This window comes from Onychomys torridus, chromosome 19 (assembly GCF_903995425.1).
Source record: "Onychomys torridus chromosome 19, mOncTor1.1, whole genome shotgun sequence".
Classification (NCBI taxonomy): domain Eukaryota; kingdom Metazoa; phylum Chordata; class Mammalia; order Rodentia; family Cricetidae; genus Onychomys; species Onychomys torridus.
In genome coordinates this window covers 54,217,706-54,227,281 of record NC_050461.1, presented here as the reverse complement: position 1 = coordinate 54,227,281, position 9,576 = coordinate 54,217,706, and the positions used below count along the sequence as shown (strand labels likewise).

The following is a 9,576-nucleotide window of genomic DNA, read 5'->3' as shown; positions in this document are numbered from 1 at the left end:
TTTCTTCTTTTTTATGCATTGGCTTTTGCCATTGGTGTATTTCAAGTTACCTTTTTTAAAAAAAAAATCCTGTTCCTAATTCTGTCGCTTAGTTCTAGTAAGAACTCTTAGAAGTAAGAAACACAGTGGGCTTGCTCACAGAACCAGGAAAAAAAAAAGAAGAATTGTTGTGGATGCCAGTAGCTGGGGCTGAGGTTGGAAGTCATCCCTGGTGTTAGTGGAGGGGATGTGGACATTTCAGTGGCATCTGCTGGGTAGAGAAATGGAAGGCAGGAGAATAGGGCAGGGGATGGAGAAGATGAGAGGACTCTGGCTTCCCTTATCCCTCACGTGAGAGTGTAGCACAAATTCTAACTGGTCTTAATAATAAAAACCTGGAGCCAGATATTGGGGTAAATGCTGAAAGATCAGAGAAGCAGAGCAGCCAGCTGCTACAAAGACTTCTTCCCTCTAGGAATCCTCAGACTGAAAGGGCCAGTCTAGCTCCTGTCTCTTCCTGCTTTATCACTTCCTGTCTCCTCCCAGCCAAATCACTTCCTGTCTCCATCTCCCTAGTTCTGGGATTAAAAGCATGAGATCTCAAGGGCTGGGATCAAAGGTGTGTGCCACCACTGCCTGGCTCTGTTTCTCTTTTAGACCAGATCAGTCTTGTGTAGAACTCAGAGATCTGCCTGCTTCTGCCTCTCAAGTGCTGGGATTAAAGGTGTGTGCCACCACTGCCTGGCCTCTGTGTCTATCTAGTGGCCAGCTCTGCACTCTGATCTCCAGGCAAGCTTTATTTGTTAGCGCACAAACAAAACATCACCATATGGGAGAAAGCCTCCCCAGCAATACAAAACCATCTTGAGATGTAGAATAGATGACACTTGTCACTGTCTTCCATTTGTGACCACAGGAGACCACAGAGAAAGAGATTTCCCAAGAATGGAGCCATTGGCAACGACCTTTTGGCCTCTGGAATCCGCACAACACACCGGAAACAAATCTCTAAATGAAACCACCTCGTCTCCCCAGCAAGTGCCTGAGTATAGTTATGTTTCTATCTTCCTGGTGATGTGTATGCTGGGACTGGTTGGGAATGGACTTTTGATATGGTTCCTAATCTTCTGTGTCAAGAGGAAGCCATTCACCATCTACCTCCTACACCTCGCCATCGCCGACTTCATGAATCTCCTTTGTTCATCCATCATTCAACTAGTGGACATCTTCCACATCCATAATGTCAACTTGCTGACTTACGCCATCTTCCTCATGATCTTTGGCTACAACACGGGCCTGCACCTCCTCACAGCCATCAGCGTGGAACGGTGCCTCTCAGTACTTTACCCAATCTGGTACCAGTGCCGACGCCCAAAGCACCAGTCCTCTGTGGCCTGTGCACTGCTGTGGGCCCTGTCTGTTCTCGTGTCTGGGTTGGAGAGCTTCTTTTGCATTCTGGAAGTGATGCCCCAATTCCCAGAGTGCCGTTATGTGTACATATTTTCCTGTGTCTTGACATTCCTGATCTTTGTTCCTCTCATGGTCTTCTCCAATTTAATCCTCTTCATCCAGGTCTGCTGCAACCTGAAGCCAAGGCAACCAATCAAACTCTATGTGATCATCATGGCCACGGTCATCCTGTTTCTCGTCTTCGCCATGCCCATGAAAGTGTCGCTTATCATCGGCTACTATTTGGACACAACAGATGAGTCTGTGTGGAAATCCCTCCCTTACCTGAACATGCTGTCCATTATTAACTGCGGCATCAACCCAATTGTCTACTTTGTGGTAGGCAGCCTGAGGCAGAGGAGGAGTAGGAAGTCCCTAAAAGAAGCACTGCAGAAGATCTTTGAGGAAAAGCCAGTGGTGGACTCGAGGGAGAATGTTGCACAATTCTCTCCACCTTCGTGACCTTCTGCTAGGACATCCCCAAGGCAGGATTCCCTGTGTGGGAAAATAACACAATTCTGAAACCATTTTCCTACCTGGCGGCTCATCTAAGATAAAAGAGAAAGTCCTTCATTCCTCCTGGAAATAAATGATAACAAAACACACTGTACAAATGACACACTTGGCCACTGATAACTTGAGGGGAGCTAATAATTTTTGCCAAGACTGGAGACTGGCTCTTGAACATCATACATGCTAGGCAAGTTCTCTAGTATAGAGTTCTAACCCTGGCATGATTCCACCTTCCCAGCACAACAACGTTTCACTGAATCTTGTCTCTCTTATGACCCACTGTTATTAATCTACTGTCACAGATGAAGGTAAGAGGTTTAGGAAGGTTTCAGGGTATGGATGGCATTGAGCCGGACTGTGTGACCTAAGGAGTCTGACCCTCAGACCCACCCTTGAGACCATAACACCCAGGGCAGTCTTTGAGAGGTCCTCTCAACTGTTCATACCACTCAATCATCAATACCACTCCTCACTTCCTCTCCCTTGGGTCCCTCTTTCCATCTTATGCTTTGAATGCCTCAGAGGGAAACCTGTTAGTACAGATAAGGGACAGACATCCATGCTTTCTGACAAGCATCTTCACTAGTCATACACTGAGAATTTATCATGGGACCAACTGAGAGATAGGACGTCCCATGAGCCCCGTAACGATGTCATCCTGCGAGGATTAGAGGGAGCCTCAACGAGCATGAGTGAGGATTTGCTTAGGCATGGACATTTTCTCTTTATTTCCCTTCCTGCCTCCCCCTACACCCCCAGTCTCCCTCCTTCTCTGATCTTCTTCTATCCTTACTTAATGTTTTGAGACAAGGTTTTACTGTGTAGCTGTCTGGCCTCCAACTTTCCACGCTCCTGCCTCAGGTTCCTGAGTGTTGGGAATGCAGGCACATTCTACCATTCCTGGTCTCTTTTTTTCTGTCCCTTCCTATCTCCTCCTCTCCTTTGCTTAAATATGAGGTGCTTACACACCCAGGAACAGCATGAGGTGCATTTTGTTGTAAAATGTGTACAAAACAAATCCATGTTTTTTCCCTCCACTGTCCCAGCATACAGCTATTACCCGACCTCCCTAACACACCATCCCTCACGCCTCAGCTCTCTGCTGAGCGGCTGATTGGAAATGCTGCTGCCGATACTTTTGAAATGGAGTGTTTTCTGTTTTTATTGCAAAGAAAGCATTCTGCAGCGGTCCCAAGGCACAGTGGAAGGACTTCACTATTTTAAGGTCAAGCCCAGCTTCTCAGCACTATTTATAGATTTTGTTCATCGAGTCATTTTCTTACTGGGAAAAAAAAAATCCCATAATACAACTGGCTTTCATAAGATAAACCCTTAAATGTAAACCCGACAAAGTAGGAATTATACTGAATGCTTTAAATTTCCGTGGCTTTGGGCCTGTTCCAACTATGATGAGAAGTTACAACTATGATAAATCATGAATTAGAAAAATGTATTTTAATAATATGACAACTGGCTAATATCCCTTAACATATGGAATGTTCAACTAAACCAAGAATTAAAATGGTGGGGTACTAATAAATGGGTAAAGACTAAATGGAGGACAGTTTATAATCTCACTACAAACAAGCAAAAATGACCCATAGGCAGAAGTATTTGAACTCAGTAGTTGACAAAAATGTTAATTAAGACAACAGAATAGAGCCAGGTATATCCAGATCCATAATCAGAACACTTAGAGGTAGAAGCAGGGGGATTCCTGTGAGTTTGAGGCCATCCTGAGGCAGTTAATGAGATCCTGTCTCAAAATAAATAATAAAGTAAAATAAAATATCTGAATGCTGTTTTAGTTCATACAAATGGCAAAGCCTAAAATAAATTGCTATATGTGTATGTGTGGTGCTCATATGCTAGGCAAGCACTCTGTCCTGAGCTATATACTCCCTGCCACGTGTGACTATTATTAGTCAAGTGGTGAGAGAGGCCTCTTTGGATACCACTGAGTCTCTACCTTCATGGTTTCTACCTCACTCCATCCTGAACTGGGTTTGGTTTGTTGAGTTTCATGCTGAGGAGAGAACTGGACCTTTCCTTTGGTGGCCGAGTTAGGAGAGTGTCTTGCCATTACCTCTCAGCTGGGGATATAACCTTACATCCTCATCAATCACATAGCTGTGAGGAAGAGACTGACATCATCACCAGAAAAGCACAGGCTCCGACTGGACTCTGGAGGGAAGATGGGTCACTTCCGAGCTACAAGCCCGAAAGCGTCATCCCTAACATCCACCTTCCTTCAAAAACTTGCCTTTTGGTTCGGTGTATTTGGCTTGCTCTGAGAAATGCAGGGAGAGAAGTCACAGTGACCTCCCCCCTGATTTGACAATGGGAATGTAGCTGAGGAGAGCATCCTTCACACCCCAGTGTCCTTCTTGAGCGCAGGACCGGCTTCTAATACTGTGAAACCACAAGAGAGACCCTGAAGCCAAGCGTTTTTCTCCTTCCGTTTTTAATGTCGGAAGGCAGAGGAACAAGCTTTTGACTTCCCTAAAGCAGCTCCAGGGAGGTTTTCTTACTCCCTGCCCCTGCCGCCTGCTGTGCCTGTTTCAGCCTCCAGAATTCACTCTGATGTGGAGAACCACTTCACTGATGGAAGGAGTTATAGATGGATGAAGTAATTTGGAATCCTAACAGAAGCCCTTGGGAGCTTTCCCCAGGTGTGAAGGAGGCTCTTCGAAGAAGTTGAGGGATCAGGTCAGATCTCATGCTCAACTGACTCCATCCTTTCCTGACCCTGATTTCAGTCAGTTCAGGGCAAGTATTTTATTTCATAGTCTGTATCACCGGAGATCCGAGAAACACTGGCTGTCTCCGAATATATTAGTAACTATGTATTTAGGCAGCTGGAGCCAGGCTGGTGAGAAGGCTCAGTAGGTAAAGATGCTCGCTACTAAGTCTGATGACCTGAGTTGGATTCTACATGGTGGGAACAGAGAACCTACTTTTGTAAATCATCCTCTAACCTCTAACCCACCCAGCCACACAAATTAAACAATGTAAATACTTAAAAATTAAATAGCAGAATTCAATCATAAAATGCCTTTGGTTCCATATAAGAAGAGATAACTCCAAATACTATTATAACGCTGTTATCATCTATTCATTTATAAACATTTCTTGAGGAAGCACTGTCTGCGGTTTTGTCTAAGGTGCTGAGGAAGGTGCATAGTCAGCCTGTTCTTGTCTGGATCCCCTCAACCTCTAAGCTGATCAATCCATGAGGCCAGGACCTGTGCAGCGTCTTTCTCCAGTTCCAGGAAGTTGCAGGCACCTGAAAGGTACTTTTCTTCTAGAGGACCTGAGTTCAGTTCCCAGCACCCACATCAGGTGGTTCACAATTGCCTGTAACTCCAGCTCCAGGGGGATCTAATCAATGCCTCTGGCCTCCATAGGCACCTGTACTCACATGCTCATACCCCCATGTAGACAGACAGACAGAAAGACAGACAGACAGACAGACACACACACACACACACACACACACACACACACACACACACACGTGCACACAACATACACATAATTAAAAATAATATGGGGCTGGAGAGATGGCCCAGTGGTTGAGAACACTGTCTTCTTTTCCAGAGGTCCTGGGTTCAATTCCCAGCACCAACATGGCAGCTCACAACTGTCTGTGACTCCAGTTCTAGGGGATCCAACATTCTCATGAAAACAGGCAAAAACATCAATGCACATGAAATAAAAATAATTTTTAAATAATAATAATAATAATAATAATAATAATAATAAAAAAATAAATCTTTAAAAGCAAACAAACAATTTTAAAATGCCATTCAGGCAGCATTAGACATCCAGGCAACCTTATTCTTTGCTACAGCTGACTGACGTTAGCTAACCCATGGAGGATGAACTCTCACACATTCTAGCTGCCTCAAAGCTCTTGGCCCACCCTTGCCTCACTTGATAAAGGTAAACCAGGGAGGAACCACGGAGTGAGCTGGCTCCACTGTTCTGGCTTTTCCCTGTGCACTTCCTCTGCCTCAGCATGCGTGGGCAGACACGAGTCTTCCTTGCCCCTGCCCAGAGTCAATGTACTTGGACTATTCTGGCCTCTGTGACACACATGTGGTACATAGACATACTCGCAAATCATCCATATTCATAAAATAAGTAAATTTTTAAAGATGGAAGTGAAAAGAATAAGGAGTTCAAGGCCATCCTTGGCAACATAGTAGGTTTGAGGCCAACCTAGGCTCCATGAGACAACTCCATGAGGCCAGAGGCATTATGGGTAAGGGACTGAAGATGGTGGTATGATCTAGGAACTGTAGACAATGTGAATGTAACCTAAAAACTGCCAGTGAGCCATGCAATGCTGCTGAAATGTGTGTGTCCTTCACCCCCATGAAGTACACAGATCCTACATCCAGAGGAGGTAGTTACAGGTGAGGCGAGGACTTCAACACATCTTTCAGAGGATCGGTTCAGCCCTAAGGGTGGGGCTCTGCTCAGAACCCAGGTGGCCACTGGGGAGAAGGCTTCTACTGGCACCCAGCTGAGGGCTGGAGAGCAGATGCAACTGGGCTGTAAGACCCCAGACCTGCCACAGCTCCTGTTGCTTGTCAGATGTAGTACATGAACTGTCTTTCAGTTCCAGCAGCATGTATCTGTGACAGCATGGGCATCTGCTCACCATCCACAGGACTCCTCTGCCCACAGCCCCGCCAGCCTCACGTGACTTTACCGCAGCCTTGTTTAGAACGTGTTGGGACAAGCTTTGCACTGGATACACTGTCACCCCACACAGTGCCAACAAAAGCTGCCTGAAAACACGGACCTGAGATGGTGTGCTATGAACTGTCATGTTCTTACCTACCATAAGCACAAAGCTTTCTGCACATAGAATAGTTTCTTAGGGACGATGAAGGTTGACTATTTCTCCCATAATTCCTCAGCCTCTATCAGTTCAGCAGTGGTATATCCTTGGATTAGAACAATTTTTATTCTAAACAACTGCTTGGTTCTAAAATTTTCTGGTGGAGCTGCTTAAATTTCATCTCTTAAAAACATAACATGAATTTTGGCTTAGGCTTAGGACATAATTTCAGCCATTTCTGAAACGGACCCAAACATACTTCTACCACTTTGTACTATAAATTTATATGAAATAGCATCCTCAGAACCAGCAATCATAAAGTCAGAATATCAGCCAACTCTGAAAAAACACTGATGAGGTTTTCAAATAGTCAGCCAAGATTTTGTTCTTTATATAAAAATAAGCAGTTATCTCATTAGTTTGTAAATTTGTCTTTATCTCTAGTGTTAAAATTACATGTATGCCAAAGAAAAAGTTGTGATTATTAGTAAACACTTATGTTTTATGTTTTGAGATAGTCTTATTATATAACTCTGGCTGTCTTGGAACTATGTAGACTGATCTCTAGCCCAGAGATCCACCTTCCTGAGTGCTGGGATTAAGGGTACACACCACTACACCACCATCTTAAATGCTTGATTTATAACTTAATAGACTTACATACCTGAGATCACCTGAAGACATCTTAGGTGAAAAGGAGCTGTGAGTGGAGAAAAAAGCCACGGAGCCTGTCCTAAGTTAACGATACAGAATATGGGAGGCTCTCCATCTCTCTGTAACATTCAAAGCCTTTCTTTAGGGGGTCTAATGTGAAGTCATGTGACTTGGACTATAACAATTTAGGAATTCTAGGTAGAAGTTCCATTGCTGAAAAGCCTAGAAAAGGCTCCCACGAGTTCAAGATGGGGTGGTGTGGACGCGCATGCGTTCATGACTGAAATGAAAACAGAAAGGCGTCTGGTTCAGGAGAACAGTCCCAAAGAGAGAGCAAGGAGTCCACACCTGTCCTGCTAAGCTTCGGACCGTGCTCGGTTGTTGGACGTCCCCTAAAGGGCCTGTGTATTGAAGGCTGGGTCACTGGTACCACTGGGAGGTGGTAGACCTGCAGGAAGTGAGGCCTATTGGGAGGTGCCTGGGCCCAAGGTCTTCAAGGTGAATTTACACTTTTCCATCGTGGTGTGATTTCTTCAGACAGGAAAGGAAATCGAGGTGGGGGGTGGGAACCGTGACCTTGAATGTTGGACTTCCTAAACTGGGACCTAATCAGTGGCCACGTGTACCATGTTGTATGTGGCACTGGGACACTAAGAGGAATACCGAACGAATGGGTCGGAGGTCAGCAGGAACTGGTTGAAAAAGTATTCTTTATTTATAAAACGGTAACAGTAGGGGAAAACACTGCGGATTTTTAACTGAGGGTCCCTGTCCTCCTCCCTAGAGGGCTGTCCATCAATCATCTCAGGGGAGAGCAGGCTTGCCCAAAAAGTCAAATTCTTGGCTTCTGAGATTAATTTATTTAGAATTTTGGAAAGCTGGAGCAGAGGCAATGGACGGATGCCAAAGTGCTTGGACTCTCCAACACGGGTTCCAGAGAGAGGCTTTATTTGCTTTATTTTTTCACAGTTCTAAAAACTTAGCATGGCCTGTTCATGGCAGACCTCCTACATTCTGAAGAGTTTATGAGTAAAGTCAAGGAGAGGAAAAAGAACTATGCTGATAAAAAGCAACTTTCCATCCAAACAGAGATAAGTGTCCAAGCAGTCAGGCTGGTGGGAAGCTGGGGCTAACAAGTCTCAGGCCCTGTGTGGGCAGCAGGGCTACAGGGACCTCAAAACTAAGCGTGAGCTCCACTGAAAACCCACCCGTGCCAGGCGGCGGTGGCATACACTTTCAGTCTCAGTAATTGGGAGGCAGAGGCAGGCAGATCTCTGTGAGTTCCAGGCCGACAGCCAGGGCTACACAGAAAAAGCCTGTCTCGAAAAAAAAAAAAAAAAAAAAAAAGACAGTAAGACAGAAAGACAGACAAGACAGAAAGAAAAGAAAGTCCCACATCCAGACACAGGAAGGTCATGTGGGGAGGTGTTGGCACTCAAGGTTAAGCTGAGTTCTACCACGCACACATCAGGTGGCTCAGGAAAACTGAAGCCACCTGTGGGGAGCTGATGACAATTTGGTCCTAGACGTGAGAAAATAAGTCAAATGGCCTTTAATCCCAGCACCCAGGAAACAGAAGCAGGTGATCCCTGTCAGTCTGAGGCCAGCCTGGTCTACATAACAAGTTCTAGGACAGCCAGGGCTACATAGAGAGACCCTGGTGTCAAAAAAAGAAGGAAGGAAGGAAGGGAGGGAGGGAGGGAGGGAGAGAGGGAGGGAGGGGAGGGAGGGAGGGGAGGGAGGGAGGGGAGGGAGGAAGGAAGGAAGGAAGGAAAATTAAAATTACAAATAAACGTCCAGCCGTGGCAGTGGTGGCACACACCTTTAATCCCAGCACTCAGGAGGCAGAGGCTGGTGGATCTCTGTGAGTTCGAGGCCAGCCTGGTCTACAGAGCAAGAGCCAGGACAGGCACCAAAGCTACACAGACAAACCCTGTCTTGAAAAACCAAAAAATAAAATAAATGTCCAACTGAATGGGAAGTTGGACCTAAGACCCTGGAACTAAAGGATTCACTCAGGCCCCTCAGAGGAGCAGGGGGAAGGTAAGATGGTGACTGGGACCAGGAGGTCGTGCACAAAAAGGTCAGGTGAAAAGGGTTACCTCAGCCGGCTCCTCCAGTCATCCATC

General features: G+C 45.6%; 1 protein-coding gene across 1 annotated transcript; it reads left to right on the top strand.

The window, feature by feature from the left end:
* The first annotated feature begins 924 nt into the window (after window positions 1-924).
* Window positions 925-2,089, top strand: LOC118570213 (mas-related G-protein coupled receptor member H-like). The gene has a single exon (XM_036168556.1). The coding sequence runs from the start codon at window positions 925-927 to the stop codon at window positions 1,888-1,890; it is 966 nt and encodes a 321-aa protein (XP_036024449.1). The 3' UTR covers window positions 1,891-2,089.
* The last annotated feature ends 7,487 nt before the right edge of the window (window positions 2,090-9,576 follow it).